Below are 21331 nucleotides of genomic sequence, written 5' to 3' on the forward strand. Positions count from 1 at the left end.
GGACTTTTTACCGAGCTGACGTTGCTTAAGTGAAATCCTTCTTTTGGAGAATAGTATATTTATGTCATGCATTAACATAATTCCCAGACTCTGGATGATGCCCTCCATTCATGATATAAGTGCATATCCTGTGCCATTTGAATTCGGACTGACCCAGGTCAAACCGAGAGGATAACATCAACATGCAACAACAACAAAAAGTAAAGAATGAAGATAAGTAGGGAGAAGAAGAACATTGCTAACTAATAAGCTGTTTTAACAATGGAAACAGAGCCATGTCACTGAGGGTGAAGAGTGTAAATGTCAGCACTCTGTGCCAATTAGGCACAAGGAGTGGAGAAGTAGACAAGGAGGACAAAAGGTACTTACTTCACCTCTTTTAAGGTCTATGGGGAATGGAGTGGGACCGAAGTGGAAGACGGCAAGGTGAAGGAGTCAGAAAACAAGAATATGAGACAAGGAAAGGAAATGTTACAACTAAATACACGGGCAGCAAAGGCGGAACAGAGTGCCCGATCACACACTAAGACGATGTCCTGCTCTGATGTGACCCGGTGAACAACCTCGTCTTTGCCAATAGCATCATGTCCTCATGATGGTGACCAGCTTAAAAGGTGATGGAGGGCAGAATATGTCTGAAAGCAAAAGACTAGTGGCGGTTTTTAAAGGGCAGTCAGCAAAAGCTTAAGCACAACCACGAATCAATGGTGCCAATTGATTGCAACAACTGTCCAATATTTCACAATAGGCCTGGCCTGCTTTGTGTTGCAACTATTAAGAGGGCCAACATCAGTTGCCATGGCACTGTAGGGGATATTAAGCATCCCCCCCTGACAGTTAAGTGCGATTCAAACTGTGTGGAAAAAGTGTAATGTGTAAAGTCTAATTGTTGGACTCTGCGAGCGGTTTAAACTTCAGCATGCACAGACACAGATAAACTGACAACGTTACCGTCATTAAATTACTACAACAAGGCAAAAATCTGTGTTTATGCAGTAGCAGGGAGGTTAGAGACAGAGGAGAGAGGCACTGCTATGCCTCAACCATGACCCAGTAACAACAGTTTGCTCTTAGTATCCTCCAGGGGAGTGCTGTTCTATTTGGGGGTAGATTCCTTCGTTCCAAATTACCCAACTAAAGCTCAGGAATCATCTCTAACTATTGCAGCAGCATGACGCTAGCTGGATTGTACAGTGTTGCAGGGCTGCAGGGGCTGGGCTGCAAATGTGTGGATGCAAATGTGTGGATGCTATGACTGCGAGGCATTTGCAAATTCTGCAGCTTCAAGGGTGAAATCATGACTCAGGCGCACATCATGATTTGTGACGGTTGGCTGCGGTATTAGGGAATCGTACAGTAGCAGGCATTAGTTTTGCACACAGAATGAGGGTTTTTTTTCCCCCCTGTGTTAAAATCTGAAGTGCAGTGTTGTGACACTTTTTAACAACTGTCTGTCAAAATTCAGCATTGTGAGCCTAATAATCTTAACTAAGCATGAACATTAAACGGCTGCGGAGGGTTTGAGTGGAGAGAGAGGGAGAGACGGTAAAAGAGAGAAGAGAAACAGGGAGAGGGGGCATGAGTTTCCTCAAGCATAAGAATGAACAATATTGCTGGTTGTAGTAATACAATACAAAAATCAAATTACAATTTTTCAGAATTGTTACCCGTAGAGTAGAATACAAATAAGTCATTACTGAGCCGACTTGAACTGATCTCACAATAAACTGGAGAATAAAACAGCATCTCAGAATCAAATTACCTGTTTGCTTCTGAGACACGTTGTTTGATTCATGGTTAGCTGCTTAGAGACCAGTGTGAGTAAAATTACTGGGACAGGTGGGACAGGTTGTAGACAATGTTTTGAATCTGCCATCATTAATAAGGAAGTCAAATAAATAGTGCTGGGGACGTTGACGGCGGTTAACGGTGTCAACGTTAGCCCACATTAGCGCATGACACGCTACCATGAGCGAAAAAAGATGTGCGTGGCGTCACGTCTATGTGCCGCAGGAGGAGTCCAGGCATCGTTTACCAGTTCGCTTCGTTAGCTGCGTTAGGTTTGCAGACTATCTGCCATCATTAATGAGAACGTCAAATAAACAGTGCCGGGACATTAACGCATTAACAGCATCAACGTTAACGCACAGTAGCACATTTCCATGACGACGGAGCGGAAAAAGTCGCGCGTGACGTCATGTTTACGTGCCGCAGCACCAGAGTCCAGGCACCGTTTCCCCCCACAATCACGTGAAAATGACATCACACATCATGCACTAATGTGCGTTAATGTTGACGCCCTTATCGCGTTAATGTGCCCAGCACTACAAATAAATAAATACCTAAGAAAAGTGTGAGTTCAAGCGTCAAATTAAAACACTGGACAAAGGCAGTTACGCGTACTGCTTTGTGCTGTGCTTCCAGTTTTTTGGAACAGACAGACGGTCAGACCTGCCCTGGAGAGAGACACGGTGATGCAGTGTTATTCCAACTGCAGAGCTGCCTGCTTTTAAAACTGTGGGGGGACGTTCAACTATTAAAAGCACACCGAGAGGACGTTTGCAGGGCTTACACTAGTTTAATAATGAAAATGCATTTATCTTGAACCCATAGGCCTCCATTTATAAATGCCAGGTGTCAAAACAAGGTCTGCTCATATTTGGTTACAAGTGGAGTTTACGTTTGTGCTCTGGATAATACTCTAACCTGCATCTATCAAAAGCAACAAACACTCTTATCTTCTCATGTACCCTATGGACTATCTTTCCCCTCCCTCAGTAACAAACACAAGCAAGCCAAGCCCTTGCTTTTTGAACAGTGACGGCCAAACAGTGCAAAAGGAGCCAAAAGATATCCATCGAGTAGTGAGGGAGGCTTGCTGGCGACCGATCTGCCTCGTCTGGGCCAATGGCGCACAAATGAGTCATGCAGCGACGGGGGGGGGGGGGGGGGGGGGGCAACACTCCTCCCTCGTCATCGTCCACCAAACTCTGAGGTCAAAGGATGTCGTGATGCCAGACTGAGGCAAGCGAGGGGGTCAGACATACGATTGGAAGAAAAGGAGCATAAGAGAGGGAGAGTGGACGCAAATAACAGCGGATTTATCTTTTTTTTGTTTTAAATTGGTTCACCAGTACGGAAACTTGAACCAAATGTGTTTTATTACAAGGATTAAGCGTCCGTGCCCATTTGGGACTCGTTTGTTTGGCGGTCATCTTATGGTCCCAGAAGACTTTTTTTTGTTTGCTACAGAATTTAGATAATAGCCGACATCTTCATCATCATTTTCTGTCATTACATTTTGAGCGTCCTGCATTACACTAGAGACAACTGAATAGCTCTCATAAACTAAAACCAGCGAGATGCACTCCAGTTATTATAATATGCCTCCTTTTCTGAGAATCATGTCGTGACTGCACTTTCAATACAATATTATGCATAGAAACTAGCAATGAAACCATATTACTTTACAGTTGTTATTCGTTTCTTGACTAGGCTTCCAGACGTATCCGCAAGTCAAATTGTCAAATTCTAAACGCATACTTTGCCAGACTTATTCTTCCTGAGCTGAAACCGTTGTATTTAAACGCTGATCAATGTCCGACGTTGTACTCTAAAAATAAAGTACAAATAAGGAGGAGACAAAAGAGGTGGGGGGGGGGGAGAGACAGATGATTTATGGGAGGCAGCAGCAAAAGAGATGAAAGATGGACGGCGAGACTAAATCATCCACAAAGTCGTCATGCACCCAGAGGTGGACCGCGGAGAGGTTAGACGAGTGGGCAGGGCTGCATGGCGTCAGGATGAGCCACAGTCATTGTGTTGCCTTACATAAAGGACAGTGGCGTTGACCTCTGTATGTGCTCCATCAGCACTGTCCTGAACCCTTACTTACTTTAACCACATTAGCAGCACACACACAGCTGCATTAGAATGCATAAACATACACACACACAACAGCAGAGGCTCAACACATTGTGTGCATCGTCAGAATCGATGAGCGAGTCAACGACACAGAAATAAAACAAGTCAGGGTAGGTGTTTCTTTTGAGCGACTGACAGTAGTTCATTTTTGGCCGATTACAACCAAACAGGAAGTGGATGAGGGCAACTGCTTCATCTTCCACAGGTCTCCTGTTTCCGACTACAACAGTGTTTTAAAATTATTCAGCGCTGGAGTTCTCCAAAACCACAAGGCACAACCTATGCATCCGTTATTATTCAAAGTATTGATTTACAGAAGATTAAGGAGGACATAATTATGCGTCAGCGTGTCAAAAAGCCCTCTTAACCTTTGCCCACCTGCAATCCCACACAGGTCAGAACCACTCAAACACAACAAACATCAAGGCAAGAGTAGAGTAGAAAAAAGGCAAGAACACAGACGAAGAGAATTAAAATCTAACCTGATAATTAGATAAGTAAATAATAAAAGGGCATAGGATTATGATATAAGCTGCTTTTGTTGGGAAGAGTAGAGTAATCTTCAGAGATAAGTTAGCGGCCAACAAATTCTACTAAAACTGTTCCATGTCTCTTAAAAGAATGTGTGAATTCTTAAACGACAAACTTAGCAGTACAGATGTATGCCTGAGCTTGCACACGAGAGAGAGAAAAAGCAAAAAAAAAATTAATCAAAAATGGGGGAACAAGTGAAACGGGAAGGGAAAGAGGGAGACGAGCGAGAGAGAAGAAAAAGCTGACTCGAACTCCCATGCTCAAAATAACAAATGATGATATGCCAGAGCTGTAACACTGAAGGAGGAAGGGTGGGTGAAAAAACAAAATGAAGGAACACGAATAAAAAGGAGTACAAGTGTAGGGAGGGAGGGGGGGGGTAAATGTGCAACCTCTGTTTTGCTGCAGCCAGACACCATTGGTCCACCAATCTGTCATTCTGAGCACAATTAGTGTAGGCCTGAGAGCAGAGGGGAGGGGAGGGGGGGGGGGCTTTGTGATGTGCTGTTCGACGACTAAGAGCAACCAGAGGAGGTGATGGGAGGAAAAGGAGATGGAGGCTCTGGCAGAAACTGTCACAGTTCATCAGTGCGCTGGGACATCGCATCTGGCCTTTCACCCACACACAGACCCAGACACTCCCACGCACACAGAACATACACATGCTTGACTGAGGTATGCATGTACAGTCAAAACTGTGTCGCGTACAACATACGCAGACACAACGTGTAATTTCCTCGAGGTAAAGAGGGGAACGTCTCCATATACCAACAAACATGCCTGTAGAATCCATGTTTGTGCACACACTGATGCCAGTTTCCAAGAGGATTCCCGACATAGGCTAATGCAGCTTAACCAAGCATGTCCGTCTGTCTCTGTGTGTGCGTGCGTAAGCTGTGCTGTAAACCACGATGTACGTCTTTGTGTCCGTGTGCTGTTGTCAGCAAGAAGCTTGGCTCACTGTGACAGTGTTGGCCAACATGACGTCAGTCTATGTTGAGTACGCTCGGTAACCAGAAGGTAAGAATTGCCTGTTCTTTTTTACTTCCTACTAAAAAAAACTCTTGTTTGTGCACATGTAAGAGGCATATTTATTGTAATAGCAGGTACAAAGAGGGTGGAGAAACCCCTGGGGTTTTAGCCACGGCTGCCAAAGTTTCTCTTTTTATCACTTTGGCAGCTCAGCACCAATATTTGGAAGTGCTTGACAATACGTTTGATTGGCTATCAAAACAGTTCAAAGTAGGAGTAAGATAAATTATCAATCTATCAATAATATCATCGTGATGAGTGCAAAACGGTTGTATTTCTATTGACGAAAGAATGTGCTCCAGATTTTGTTTTTCGCTAATTTGACTCACTGACGTCACAAATTCATGAATTCATGTTTGGCACAGGACTGAGGATAATGTGAACAGAAGTGAAGTAAATTCCATGTATATTTCTGCACTTTACAGTTATAGGCACAGTTCTGGAGCCGAGACAATTAATCGATTACTAAATTAATCGTCAACTATTTTTCTTGAAGCTTTTTTCATGATTAAAACAAGATTTCTGATCGTTTTAGCTTCCGTTTTCTTCGTTTCTTTGCTCCGCATAACAAAGACATTCAAGAACATCGTCATTTCCAGGTTTGACAAACACTAATCAACGTTTTATGGACCAAACGATTCATCGTACACAATCATGTATTGTATATTGGTATTTCTACCTCTTTTTTGAGAAACAGCAGTAGGAACAATAACAAGAAAAGAATAGCTTCCACTAATACAATGTGAACTGCCATATCTGCATCTGTAAAAGTAGTGAGGACAGGCCATGAAATGAAGCTCCCTTCCACACCAAAGGTAATAGCTCACTTACCTAATTTAGTCATCTGACTATCTGAGATTTGCAGGGGAAAAGGAGACCGAGGATAAAACTCCTCATCCGTAAATATTTAAAGCACTTATTTAGTTTGGACAGGGACATTCCAGTGTTTCTCTCACGGCCGCCTTTGCTCCGTCTTTCTAGTCCAAGGGTTCATGTTAGTTAGCCTCAGTGAAGCCATCACAACTCTGCTGCCATAGCGACAACACTCTCAAGAGCTGAGCCAAAAGCATCACAGACGAGGCAGGCAGGCGAGCTCTTAAGCTCACAGACAGAAATAACTAGCTAACAAACAACTCCAGCAGTACCACAAACGGCTCTTATTAGAAAAAATTATACAAAATGTAGCAACAGTTTAATTGCGACACCACCACCATCAGCAGCAGCAGCAGCCAAATCTTCTGTATCTGACACTTAGAATCTAAAAATGAAGACGTTATGGATGAAAACTGATATAATGTGAATTGCTTCAGTTTATAAAAAGCTCAAATTAGAGCTGAAAGTCCCTCATTTCAACAGAGCACATCCTGAAGAGGGGTGTGACAAGTGAACAGAGGGATGGATTCAATTTAACACCTGCACAATACACACAAGCATTCACATCTGGGCTCACACACTCTCTCGCTCTCTCAGCCCCCCCAGCAACATAGGGCAGTTTAATGAAGCACAAAACACATACTGTTGAAGCATCCGGTGCAGGCAGAGGGGGGGGGGGGAGGAGAAGGGAGACGGGCACTGAAAGAAAAGGATTAAAATAGAAGAGGAGAGAGAGAAGGGTGTGAAAACAAAAGTAGTAAGTAAATGAGTATGAGAGAGAAAGATGGAAAAATAGGACCAGGTCATAATTGCTGGCTGTGAAAGGAAGAGAAAGGAGCAGAAAGACAAAATGGAGAGGGCTTGTTTTGCCTGTAAGCTAGTTATAGTCACAGTGAGCCAAGTAAAAGGAAACACATATGCGATGCAATGGTGCAGGTCGACAACCTGACCACAGGGCCGCCCACCCTGAAGACTAAAAGAAAGGGACCAAAGGAGGCTGAAGAGGCTAGAGAGAGGAGAGTATCTTAATGATGCAAAGCACTAACTGCACCAGAGGAAAGAGGGACAAGGATGGAGGGGAGCAGGGAGGGGAATAAAAACAAAAAAAAAAACTAGACACCAATAAAGAGGGGGGAACGATAGAAACAAGTAAGCCGTAAAACAAAGAAGAGGCAGAGAGGGAGTCAATAAAACAAACGCAATCAAAACACACACAAAAAAAGGGGGACAGTTTCAAACATTCTGCTACATAGGCAGAAACAACCTCTTTTTTTTTCTCTCTTACTACTTTTAATGGAGAAGCCGAGACTTAAATAGATATTACAGCAAACGCCGTCAGCGACAGATGTGTTCAACCAAATATGAATCCATAAAACCACTACTGTTGTGACATTACACCTGTGTACTTTAATGAAACAACAGGGGGAGCAACAATTAATCAATTATCAATCGGATACTGAATTAATCGTCTAATATTTTTTTTTATAATAATTGATTCTTCGGCTTCTTAAATGTGAATATATTCTGGTTTCTGGTTACTAATCAATTAGGTAAATAATCGTTAGTTGCAGACACATCCTGAGTTTTTCTTATTAGCAAGATGATCGCGTTTTTTTAGGAGCAATAACAATTTAGAAACAATGTGATGGAATCATGGTTTTTAAACGGAATATTTTCCAAGAAGAAGCAAGTAAAGTTATGAAAATCATGTTAAATCTATCTATCTGTGACTGCCTCTATAATTGGAGCTGGAGAATAAGGAGTCAGGGACAGAGAGAGAGTGAAAGACATTGACTACAGCAGACGTCTCTGTAAGTGTCACTGCATACATGGAGATTTAATTCCAGACACTATATATGGACTTCAATAAGTGCACATCTCTCCTGCTCCCACTGAAAAAGGTATAGAAGCATATATATATATATAAATGTGTGTGTGCCTTTCCACAGTCTTTCTGAGAAAACAGAGGGGGGAAAGGAAAAAAAAAAATCGATCAGCCTCTCTCTCTGCAGTGCTGCAACCACTGGGTGTGTGCAAGTGTTTCACTGTGTTTGCATGTGCCCTAGCTACAGGGGCGCCACCAAGTGGTCAAAAGTAACCCCACGCTCATTTAGAGACAGAGAGAGAGAAAAAAAAGAATTTAAAAAAAAGAAGAAGAGGGCGTGACAACTGAGCAGAGAGATGGATGCAACAGGGAGAGAAGTAAACAGCTTCTGTCTGACTTAAGAATGAAGTAACAGCAGTGACACAAAGTCGCCTCTCTCTGGAGTTTCTAATTACCTGGCTGCCCACGAGCTCTCCCACACGTCCACAACATTCAGTCACCTAAACACAGCACACACACACACACACACACACACACACACACGCAAGCTTTCACTCTCTCTGTGCAGAAAGATGTGTGGGTTTAATTGTACCTCTCCCTCCATTCTGGGGGGCCGAATGCTGGACAGGTGAATGGTCTTGTATTCTCCGGAGTTGAGCTTGACAACCATGGCGTCGGCATTGACCACTTGCATCACCTGCGAGGACAGAGGAACAAAAGAAGAGGGCGTGGTTTGAATAAAATCAGAGGTGGGGTGTGTGAACAACAACAAAAAATACATTACACAAGTTGAGATTGATTTCAGGGTCCTAATAAATCTGTAAATCTTTCAGCACCCCTGCAGTGTCACAGCACAACGAGGGGGGGAGGGACAAAAAAAAGACTTGCACTGCATTTTGTGAGCAGGCAGAGACTGTAAGAAAGATGGGAAGAGAAGGAGCAGGTGAAGAATAAATGGAGAGGGAGAGTGCGATTCAAAAGGCACAGGGAGACTGACAGTGCAGATCGCGCGCTGTCACGAGCAGAAGACACCGAGAGCAGGAGAAGAAAGAGTGATCTTTGAGTGACTGGGTAAGTAAGCCAGCTAAGTCCTCCCAATAGGCCCGACAAGGTTTGGAGGACAGCAGGAGGACGTTTCGCTATCTGGGGGATTGGCACCACTGGGGAGGAAGAAAGAAAGAAAGGGAGGGAGCGGGTGCAAGAGAGAGCTTTAAAACACAAACATGGTGTTAAAGAGAGACTGATAGAGCGTTGCAGAGCCCTCTGCCCAAAACGTGCTGGCAGCACTTTGTTCTGGTGACCTTTACAAGTGTAACCAAAGACACTGGAATTTATGATTGGCATTTAAAAGCTATTTTTTCCCCTCTCTGTATCAAAAAGGCACTCGTCACACTTTTAAAAAACAGGTACGGCAGAGTGTGAATTTGACTGTTCAAAGCTTCAGTTTGAAGGCCTTTGTGCATCAGCTGCTCCGTGCAATTTATTTGTGCACTGATCAAGTCAATGTGGGCTCTTCAATAAGTGACGGAGTTTCACTGAGGAATACTGTGTGTTTTAGACCAGGCTTACGACTCTACCGAATCAGAACGTATGTTGTTGATGATTTGACTCGGGCTGCAACGATTACTCGAGTAACTCGATTAAAAAATATTCCTCGAGGCAAAAAAATCTGCCTCAAGTATCCGTTTAATTCCTATCCTGTTCAGCGCACGGATCATTGTTTCACACGGACCGTATTAGCAAACGCACATCACACATCAGGATTACAGCTGGCGCGATGGCAAAGACGGAGAGTGAAACAGTCCGTCCAAAGTGTGGGACCATTTCACGCTTTAACAAGTGTAACCACTGCAAACTACAACTGGCGTAACCACAACAGCATGTCCTCAACGAATCAGCATCTGAGCCAAAAAAACGTAAACATTGATGTTAGCTGGTTTAATGTAGCTTACTAGGGCTGTAGCTATCAAATGTTTTTTGTAAATAGAGTATTCTACTGATTATTCCTCGATTCATCGAGTAATCTGTGTTTTCCGTTCTCGATTAATAAAATAATTGGTAGAATACTCAATTAAAAAAATATTCAATATCTGCAGCCCTAGGTTTGACATTAAATGAATTAAATGTACTCATGACCTACGTTCACCATACGTCCATCCTCCTGAAATGGTGAAGTTTGACATTTCTGAAGCAAGGAATACTCTTTTCTTTAGTGTAGGGTTGTATCCAGGGACTTATTTCTTTTTATAGAGGAAAATGACTCGGCAACAACACCAGTTTCTTCCTTTCAAAGAACCTTATTATCCTTATTGTGAAATTGCTTCCGAATTATTGACAAAATCATGTCATTTATTTACGTTGCTGTTGATGTGCATGGGAATTCCCACTAGTTCACAATGAGGAAAATCACAAACAAAAGCATGATCTTGCCTTCAGGTGCTAACGTTCTCTTTTCTGGGGAACAACAAAGAAGTGCAGAATAAATATTAGTGACTCAGCCGTGTACATGTGTGCCTTGTTAAAAAAAACACACAGATAAGAGGTTTAATGTGACTGAGATGGAAAGAGGCTTCCAGCCTCTTTAAGTAGGCTGAAAAATCAATTGCCCTACACATGTTTCCTCCCACATGTGTATTAAATGGCCTCATCATCAGTCAAGCCGGAGCTCATATGTAGGCTGCACTCAAGCTAAAGTCCTAAAAGTGAGAGATGCAGGTCTGAGCTGTGTTCCTGGGTCTGTGTGGGTGGTTTTTGTGGTAGAAAAACAACATATAAAAAAGAGAAAAAGTGTTGATTGAGGTGTGTAACGAGACAAAATCCAGTTGTATCAGAATCAGAGGGAGATTCATTACATTGTGAAAACAAATCAGACTGCAGTAGCCACTGCATTTGCCACCAGAGAACAGAAATTAAAGCAGCCCACGTGCTAAATAGGCTGCCCATAACAGCAGCCAAAATACATCATATACTAATCACTGAGCTGAGTGGGGGAGATACATAGGGAGCAGAGGGGAGGGAGACGGGGAGCGCTGGGGTGGGCTGTAATGAGTAAGTGCGACGGGGAGCATGCATGCACACACCAACCTACACAAATTCACACTGTAACAAGGTCATTTTGTGGCCTGCCCAAGTAAATAAAGTATGACAGAGAATGTGGCAGGAGCAGAGGAAAATGGCTCAGCATTTACTGGCTAATTAACAGCTAGAGGAGGCAAGATGAAGGAGGACAGGTCAACACGCATCGAGACGGAGAGAGAGAGAGAGGGAGGAACAGAAAGATGTGGCGCGACGCGGCGTAATCTCTCAGCAAATATCACCGGAGCAGACGCCGACCGAAAAACATGTAAAACAGATAGAAAAATTGAGCCAAAAGTCTTTGCAAAGTAGCTGCCATGAGGGTTGAGTGAGCAGGGAAAGAACACAAACAGGGTGGGCAGCATGACTCATTGGTCTCATCTGATACTCCAGAGATGGGGATCTACTGCCACCCTCTGCCCACGGCCGACATGACATCTGCAGTGGCCAAGATCAGTCATGGCACATGAGGAGGAGCTTTGCTACAGTCGGGGAACTTTAGGTTGTTGTTTTTTAACTACAGGGCCAAGCAATCGGCTTAGTCGAGACTTACTCGTTACTCGTGTTTGGATGAACTCCCTCAAAAAGAAACTTAACTATCTTAACTTAAAATAATGCGTCTACAGCTCTTTTAACCACTGTGTCTGAATTTTCTTATGTCCTTTTAGAGCTGCAACTAGGAATAGATTAATTGTGTCAGCTCTAATTATTAAGCATAATCAAGAAATAGTTTCTTAATATAACTTTATTTTTGGACAATTAGGATATTCGGACATTATAAATGCAAATTATTGTATTTTTACTGTAAAGGGTAAAGTTTGAGTGTGTGTGTGTGTGAGCCTTAAAAGCTAATGATGAAAGGCTGGTGAGGAAGTTTTCTCCACGTCACTTTTTATCTCTCACTTCACAGGTTGATGGTGAACCAGGGGAGAAGAGGAGGAGGAGAGGAGAAAGGAAAGGGGAGGGTTTGAGTGAGGAAGACTGCTGGGACGTGGCCTACATCTGCTTCTCCAGTCTCTACAGAGATGGAAGGAGAGAGCGAGAGATGGAAGGATGTGAGACAGTCAAACAAAAAGATGCGTCAGCAAGATTGACTTGTGGGGATTGGGCCTCCTTTGGCTCTCCGCTGCAGCCGTCACTCAGGTAATAAGAAGTGAAAAGCAGAGTGGACGAGGAGATGGGGAGGAGTGTGTGATGATGGGACTGATGGATAGATGTGTCCCTGGGAGAGTCATTGCAGTGCAATATTAGGTGCCCGGCAAATGTCACATGGATGGAGGTGAAAAAAAGTGGTGAGGACAGGCCTGTCCGCTATGTACTTAGCTTGAAAACAACTCAACCATTTGCAAGGTCAGCAAGACATTTTCCCCCCGCAGAAGTGCAGGCCACTTTGAAAGAGTTTTTTTTAGAATCATGTGATCCCCGCCAGATAGGTTATGGCACATGCTCTTAAAAAGAAAAAAAGGGCAAGTCTTCCTGTTCTGGGATCCGATCACATGAGGATAACTAACAGTTGACACCTTGTATTAAATTAAAATGCGTCGTTTGTGTCTCTTGTGGCAGCGCGAGATCAGATCTGGATGTAATCAAATACACAAAGACATCATTTCTGTTCAGGAACAAAAACAAAATTATTGTTTAATGACTGCACAAATGTGAGTGTGAGTCTACGTCCTTGTGTGTGTGTGTGTCTGCACAAGAGACGGACGAGCAACTTAAGGCTCCACTTACTCTAGAACACAAAATCATTTCTTTAACCATTAGACATAATGTGTTGAGAGCAAATTTTGTGGAGGTGGCAACAAATGTGCTCAGGAATGTGGCCAAACGCATCCTTAAACCACTTCCGAATGGATTGGAAGCTTTCATATTTGAATTTAGTGCGATGGGGAAGTGATTCTGGTGCAGAATTAATGTTTTTTAATCCTTAACGCAGCCATAGAAACGCTAGAAATCTCTCCTCACTGAAGCTCTCGTCAGCCGCGCTGTTTCAGACCGAAACAGAACACAGACTATGTTGTGATTGGCCAGGGACCTGGAAGTGACGTAATTAGCACGTCAGCTCTCAGAAGCACAGCTCCCCCTCTGGAACGGTGCATTCACTGCTACTCATTATCAAAACACTGTTTTAACAGTGTTTAAAAATGGCTAGTCCCTTTTAAGACTTTGACCCAGAGTCAGAAGACACTGTCGCAAGTGAAACACCTCCACAACGGACGCTCTTCTTCTTCTACAGTTCAATGTACGCAACCGGATGTGCCCGAACAAGTGCTTGGAGCAGGATGATCTGCTTTTCAGAAGAAGAGATCTTTAAGTCACAATTCCGGGGCTTTCTCAGACCGCGTGCAGAGCCCGAGAATACAATAAAACCCAGCATCTCTCGTTTTCGAAACTTTAGGGCTTCATAAACAAGGTAATGGTGCAGATCCAGACCAAAAAAACAGCATAAATTGGAACCTCCGGTCTATGGGAGCTTTAAAACAACTAATAAAGCAGCATCTGACAAAGATCGAGCCTCGTCTGTGGCTTTTTGAGAGTAGTTGCAAGTTGGGATACAGAGGACATAAAAAGTCCTGCAGAGATCAAGGAGTGCATTCAGATTTAACTGGGGGCATCAACAGTGCAGTAATGTAGCAGAGAGAGAAATACCAGGGAGGACACACATAGTTTTGGGGATCTTGATTGGGAGTTCTTTTCCTGACTTTTTCCCCTTACTTGTATCCTTTCATCCTTCTACCCCCAAGTCTCCCCGCAAGAAGACACTTTTCAGTTTCTACTACAACTCTCTACCTTTTCTTTACTGCTGTTTTCCAGCCTGTTTTTCATGCACCCTCCCGAGCTCACCAACAAATGTTACCCTCATTTCCCACTGCTCACATCCAAGCGTCTTCTATTGAGGGGGTTCAGAAAGATCTGAGAGCAGCTCACGCCGACAATATTAATGTTTTATCCCCCTTCTCTCTCTCTAGCCTCTTCCCTCTGACTCGGAGAAAAAAAAATAGACATGCACAGTTTCTCTTTTGTGCCTTCTTTGTGAGTGCATGCAGTTTATCAAATTCATTCTGTAAGCAGATTGCCAAAGCAACACCTTTTATCTAACCCTCGGGCAACCAATGAATTTTTCAGGGTCTTAAAAGTTCAGGGTCTGAAGAGCGCAAACGCAGACAAAAGACAAACTTTGGGGGTATTAGATTTTTTTTTTTTATTCCCCTACATTTGTGAGAAAAATATGCGTGCTGAAGGAAAGCGTCACGGGGGAGCAGATTTAAAAAATTGAAAGCTGATGCTCTATAGCCAGAAGTGCTTTATGATGTTAAAGCGATGGATGGAACCATATTATATGTCATCTTATAGTGAAAATAAGGTTAGACGGTATTACCAAAATGTATCGAGGAGCCCATCTTACGTGATCTGATAAACTTTGCAAGGCAATTTGGAGGGAAGTACGCGTTGGACAAGATATTAAGGACACTTCTTTCCCCCTGGAGGCCTTAGTCCATAACCTCCAAAGCTAATATTTCTAGTTCTTGGCTGTTGGGGGTCATTGTGTGCAACTGCTACAGCAAACGCCAGCGATTTGGCACTAATTTGACTGGGGAGTGTTTCAAGGTTCCTGTTAAGTATTCCTCCTCATACCTTTGGTGGAGGGATTTTGCTCTTTTCTTTTTATTCAACGGAGGGGGGGAGCTTGCAAATGTGAAAATAAGAGGTGTCAGGAGGATATAAGTCATTAGAGGCCTCAAAGTGGCTCTGCTTTTTTTTGCTGCAGTGCTCGGAGAAAATTGGAAATGCTGCAGTAGACATCAGGAGGTGGAAGCCGGGGAAATGGCCGGGCACTGATGCAAAATCGTATTCATACGGCATAATGTCTTAAAGCCGTGTGGAAAGTTTCATATATTTCTTCAGCCTTTTTACCTGTAGAGTTTAGATTTAATGCGAATTGAGAAAATATTACATTTGGGGTCAGAAAGCAGCATTATGGAAAGATTACACTGGGACAGTACCTCCGCTGATGGGATACAGCTTATGAAAGCCACATCAAGAACTCACCTTGGCAACAAATTGTCTGTCCTTCTGGTCCAAGTTGGCTGTGGGTGCCACATAATCCCTCCAGATACGGACCTTGCGCTCTTTGGCAGATCTGGCCAAGAAGAAAAGTCACATCATCGTTATTAAGAGTAGTAGTTCTGAACATTAGCCGGACACCGGGACACAAATCGGCGCAATCAAGTGACAAAAGAGTATTAATTTGGCTGGAAATCTGTTTATTAAAGTGAGAGAATTCCTACACCATTAGCCAAAAATCACTGCGACGATGACAGTAGAGAATGAAAGTCACCGCAGGAGAGTGGGTTAAGACCACATAAATCTGTCATTATACACGACCAGCTCAAATTTTACCTCAAGAATCTGCGTGTAGTCGATTTACTCATTACATCTTTTATCGAATCAGTGATTCCCAGACCCAAATATAACTTTAAATGGGTTTTTACTTTTTTTTTTCCCGTTAGCCGAGCATAAGCTCAACTGTGATAAGACGGCTCGCCTGCCGCCAATTTAAATGTTAAATGAATTCCTATAAGAAATTAAAAAGAAATAGGTTCAAGAGTGGGAATTAAAGGAGCGCCAATCTTCCTATTACGAGTCAGTGACCCATCAAAACGACAGGTCACTGAAGATTTTGTAGCCGTTATTTTAAGACAAAAAAAAAAATCCATTGTGTTGCTTTGACTGATGAGTTTGTGCCCACCTTTCAGCAGCTCTGAGTTTCTCTGCTCCCTGGGTGTAAACAGCCATGGACCAGTCCACACAGCGGGCAAAGCCTTCTTTGAGCAAGAGTTCAGTAATATTACCATTCTGAGAGCAAAGGGAAACGGGGGGCAGAGAAAAAGTAATGATTAACGACACAAAAAGACAAGGAAGTCGCAGAAACTGAACATCGCCAACCCTCGCGTCTCACCGGGTGAAGGATGGTGCCCAGTATGATCTGGTTGGGGCAGCTCTCCAAGATGATCTGTACGTCTCTCTGCAGAAGTCGGGATTCGGTGAAGAATTTGGCCTCTGCTGCGAATGACTCCGGCGTCTCTGTGCCGTCCGCTTCCCGCTTGAATGAGGGACACTGGAGAAAGAGAGAGAAGAAAGAAAACAAAGTTAGGAAAAACACGACCTCTTCTTCTTATGCACTACTGTTGTCCTCTTTTTACCGACACCTTGATTTACATCCCATCTGTATTCTCTTTTTTGAGCGTGGCAAAATGCCAGGTAGATAAACACGACACGCACAAAGTCCTTTGAACGACGAGAAAAAGGAACACCTTGAAATGGATGCAATATCTTCAAGTGGGAGATGAAAGAGATTAGTTATCTGGAATGATCCATTGGCAAAGCCGGGCTTTGTGAAGGAGACAGATGGGGAAATTTGGTGGAGCGGGTACGACACGGTGTGCTACTCGTCATTTCTGCCATCTCGGGACTATAAAACAGTTTGTCAACACAAATATAAACAGTTTCAAATGAAGGTGTAAAAAGACCGATGGTTACCTTAACTCCAGAGAGCATGACTGTGACCAGGTAATGGTCAGGGAGCAGCAAGGCACGAACAACGCTGCCGTCACGCACATGCTCGATGATGGCTGAAAAGAGAAAGTCAGCCTCAGATTAGTTATTTGTTTCTTTATTAGATACATTAGGCATCAAAGGTGAAAGTCAGTATCTGAATTATTGAGGCCAGAGTAATGAATTTCTGAACCGTTTTTTCTTCATCCGGAAAAGATAAGAGCAATCTCCTGCTCATCGATTTCATAAAAAAATAATATCTGTTATCTGCTGACAAGTAAGTACAAGCAAGTAAGTGTTTTTTCCTCGAGGCTCGTTTTCTGATTCTCGGTGAGTAGAATGTCATAACCTCTCTGGCAGAATCACACAGAGTGACTCAAACTCTCACGACTGTATACAGGGGAAAGGGCCTGCAGTGTCCTTCCTCAAGTACTCGTATAAACCTGGATCTCAAAGCCACATCGCACTCCACCTTTTAAAATGTAAATCTTGTCTACACTTGTTTATTTCACAGTTTGCACAGGTTAATTTACAACCTCATGCTTGAATGACTGTCACTTAGCACCCTCGAAATCTTACTCGACATTAATTTGAGCCCAGAACAACACAGGTGCTCCACTTTTACAGCCCTCAAATGTGAACACTACATCACGTTAAGGCTGCGACAGCGTTGTATTGAAACGTATCAAAGTTTGGAGGCAACGTCAATTGTTTGAGAAATATTCAATGTCAGGCATGGCATTGCGTTAGTGCCTGAAATCATATAAATCAACTGGTACTCTCTGTGCTACAACCACCTGTGTGTGTGCATAGTAGAAATTGGTATTCTAGCTGTCGCAGCATCTCACCGACACACTCAAAGTTGTTCAGCTGGATTGCTGCCTCCAATTCCAAAACAACCCTGATGGTCTCTCATGAATGGTAAGAACAAGAAATAAAAGAATGAAAAAAAAAAAAAAAAAAAGCCTCCGTCCCCTCTTCATTTTCCCATTCAATTAAAGGGTAGTGAAATGAGCTGAGCCACTGTTAGCCGCAGTCGTCTGGAAATAAACTGAGTGGCACATTACACCTCGCGAAGGTCAGCGATGAGAGGATGAGGCCCGGCGACGAAGGGCGATACAATGCGTTCCATTTTATGCCCAGAGTTTTAGAGCGGAAAAAAAATCTCTAGCCCAAACAGGTAGCGAAAGGTAAAAATAAAAACTTGCCATTGTTTGTATTGTCTATTTTTCCCCTCTTGTGTTTCTTACCGTTGATGGGTTTCTGGTGCAAAGAGTCGACAAAGTTGCGGGGATTCTCGATGGTGTATTTCATGTCGCGGATGGTGTGTGCGCCGCCGCCCTCGCTCCACATGCCCTTCTTGGACGACTTTGACTGGTCCTCCAATTCACAGAGTCTCGCCTGATCTGGACTGATCACACACAAGAAAAGAAAACATTTAAGACACTAAAAAACCTGGAACACATACGTTCTTATGCCAGAGTCAAGCGGATACTGACACATTCGCTGTTTATGGTCACAGCTGCCGAGGTAGATCCAGTCAACTCTCATAACTTAAAGAGCTATAACAAGGTTTCTAAGTGCCATAAAAACCACTTTAACAACTCACTTGAAACATAACACAGCTAGTTCAGCCAGTTAACAAGTCGCAATTAACTTCACACCAGAATGAGAGGAACACACATGGTGTCCAACAAGCAGAGCGTTTCCTGCCCCGTGTTTGAGTTCAACATGCCAGGAACTGTTCCAGTGGGAAATATTAAAATTATAAGAGTCAAAGCCAAAGTGGAGCCTTTGGTTCTAAACTTCCAACGTGCACAAGTGTTCCTTAGAAAGGCTGTGCAAGTTTGATTAAAATCAAGCATCTTAACAGCTTAAAAAGATCTATCTAAGCATTTTTGGGATGTTTGAAGGCTCCGTCAGATCCGAGCAGATTCATGCTGGCACTGGAAACTGAGCAGCCTAATGTTTCTTTGAGGGCCCTGCTACAACTTTAATTATTCAGAAATTCAAATGGCCAACAAAGGCAGCAGAGGCTTCCCAATTGATATGGTGTTGGGGGGGCTGTTAACCAACGCCGCCTGGAACAGAACAGTGAAGAAAATGATTTTCTTCTCTCATCTTGCGGCCACATTTTGGCAACAGAGTGCGTTTGAATCTCAACACCACACATATTAACACATAAATAACCCGTGTGTTCCCTTTTGGGTTTTGGTTTTAGGCCAAATTTTCCCTAACGCTCGCTTCCACATCCTCATCGATTTAGCCAACAGCTTCTCGTTGAATTCAAACAGTTTCTTACTTGCTGAGCAATAATATAGTGAAACTTTCTCCAAGTAAATTGTGTTTAAGCGACTTGGAAATGAAGTGCCAGACAATAACAAAAAAAAGAGTGAACGACACCAACGATGCAATGAAGGAAAGCAGATGCTGTTAAGCCTCAAATTGACGAGCAGGAAGATACAGAAATAACTCCCTGTGTGGAGGAAGACGATAGTGAACTTAGTGTCACAAAGCATAAGCACTTTTTTCAGCTAATTCTTCCAACCAAAACACTGCAACAAATCAACAGGGTTATTGATGGATAAGAAAGTGCAATACTACTGGAAAAACATCCAACGTCCAATACAGTTAAAAATGAAGACACCGTGGGCTACGTCCTTCATCTGCTCACGGCTCCCTTGTGCATATAGAATTACTTTAGATAGAGCTCCCTGTTGTCTTTGAGCAGTTAAAGGGTGTAGATAATACTGTTCCCTTGTGCACTGACTGGAAGGGTTCCACTCCTAGTGAGCAGCAATGCCCAAACAAACACAGTTCACCCCCCAGATGTTTACACCAGTACTTCTCCGGGGGCTTGAGTTAAAAAAAGACGCAACGGGTGGTAATAAAGCACAGTTGGTTTCTATGTTAATACGGCTCCCTTCTGCTGTGGTGGGTGATTTTTATACAAACCAGTCAGTCAAAAACACCCGGCCTGTGGGTTTTAAATCTGTCAAAAACCAAAGTGCAACGCCGTGAAATCTGACTATTTCTCAGGGTCTAGCCACCTCAGCGAACGGATTAAGCATTTTTATGGGGAAAGCAGCTCGACTGAGCAACAGACCGAGATACGGGGACAGACGGGCGGATGATTGATGAGTGTGTCTGTTTCGAGTGCCGTTTGACTCAGCACCAAGGACAGCGTTTTCGTGACAGATCCAAGTCAAAGTGAAGCTCTGAACTAAAAACTCATCTGTGTGATCTAACCAACACTGACAGCTGGGATGTACAGGTAGGATACATTTAAAATGCATCATAATAAATAAAATCATATTTTCACTCCAGAACTTTTAAACTTAAAGTAAGAAACATTCAATAAAAATGAAATAAAATCCTTTTTTGTTGCACTAGTAAACAATTTAGCCATCTCAGCTGTCACACTAACAGTAGTGAAGTCTGATTGATGAGAGACTTCCTGTGCTTTCTTTTTTGCTCCAATAATCCAATCAAAGCATCACAGAAACAACTTTTGCCTCATCCTGCTCTGGTGCACGGCCGGATAACATCGAACGCAGAACTTTAAATCCATCAATTGGCTGTTTTCCCAAGCGGCAGTCAGGTTTTTTTTTTTATATCCGTTTTGAATCGTGCTGTCCGAAAGCAATCATTGCCATCATCACCCCCACAATTATAATCACATTACAAATGGTGTGATAAGCCTAGCATAGTCACGAAGGGGAATTATATTGAAGAGCTTGATCATCAAGAGAAAAACTGAGGCTTAACACCCTTACTGAGTAATGGGCCTCCTTAAATGATGCCCACTTACACTTAAAGCATCATTTACATTAGTGCTCGTTTTGGGCCACTGCACAGGATGTATGAAATGGGTCATTAGTGGCAAAATATTCACATCATCTCCGCGCATGTTGGAGGTTGAAAATGTAGCAGCATGAGTCAAATTGGTTACAATGTGTGTAATGTGCACTTACACCCACTGGGGGGGCTATGCAGCACTTATAGAGTCATACAGCACTGGGTGTGTTGGTGTGTTTAAGGGATTGCCGCTTAAGGGCAATGTGGCAGCAAAGGGTTTCAGAGGGACATTTCCGTAGCAGCAGGGTAATGCTGCCACCATCTGGGACACCGGGGCTTTAACTCCATTCGAGCCAGTCTACCAGCTGATGCCTTCTCTATATCTGTAAGCTTCAGCAGGCAGAAGATTACATCACATTGCTGACAATGACTTCCTCCTCCTCCTCCTCACACTGTGAAACCCAGGAAAGATTTGCAAACAAAAACAGCTCCAAACTGCAGTGATAGAGGTTTGGAGGGAAAGTCGTTCATATCAGTGTCTTGTACGCTACCGCATTTGACGGCAGTCGCACCAACAAGTTTTATTATAGCACACGAATAACCCTCATTATATATATATGTATATATATACACACACATAGCACAGAATATGACACATGTAACCAAACTGACACACAGACAGAACATACTGGGAAAAGAGATTATTATTCTCCA

At 43.2% G+C, this 21331-nt stretch overlaps 1 protein-coding gene across 1 annotated transcript in view; it reads right to left on the minus strand.

Annotated features, from left to right (window-relative positions):
* snd1 (staphylococcal nuclease and tudor domain containing 1) overlaps window positions 1–21331 on the minus strand; it is a 178471-nt gene that overhangs the window by 152898 nt on the left and 4242 nt on the right. The window contains exons 5-10 of the mRNA XM_083906620.1: window positions 18070–18230; window positions 16805–16896; window positions 16224–16382; window positions 16014–16120; window positions 15314–15404; window positions 8781–8885 (exon numbers count right to left, since the gene is read on the minus strand). Coding sequence (XP_083762746.1) covers window positions 8781–8885; window positions 15314–15404; window positions 16014–16120; window positions 16224–16382; window positions 16805–16896; window positions 18070–18230 — 715 coding nt within the window. The remainder of the gene's footprint in view (window positions 1–8780; window positions 8886–15313; window positions 15405–16013; window positions 16121–16223; window positions 16383–16804; window positions 16897–18069; window positions 18231–21331) is intronic.

The sequence above is a fragment of the Microchirus variegatus genome (assembly GCF_963457635.1).
Source record: "Microchirus variegatus genome assembly, chromosome: 20".
In the NCBI taxonomy this organism is placed as follows: domain Eukaryota; kingdom Metazoa; phylum Chordata; class Actinopteri; order Pleuronectiformes; family Soleidae; genus Microchirus; species Microchirus variegatus.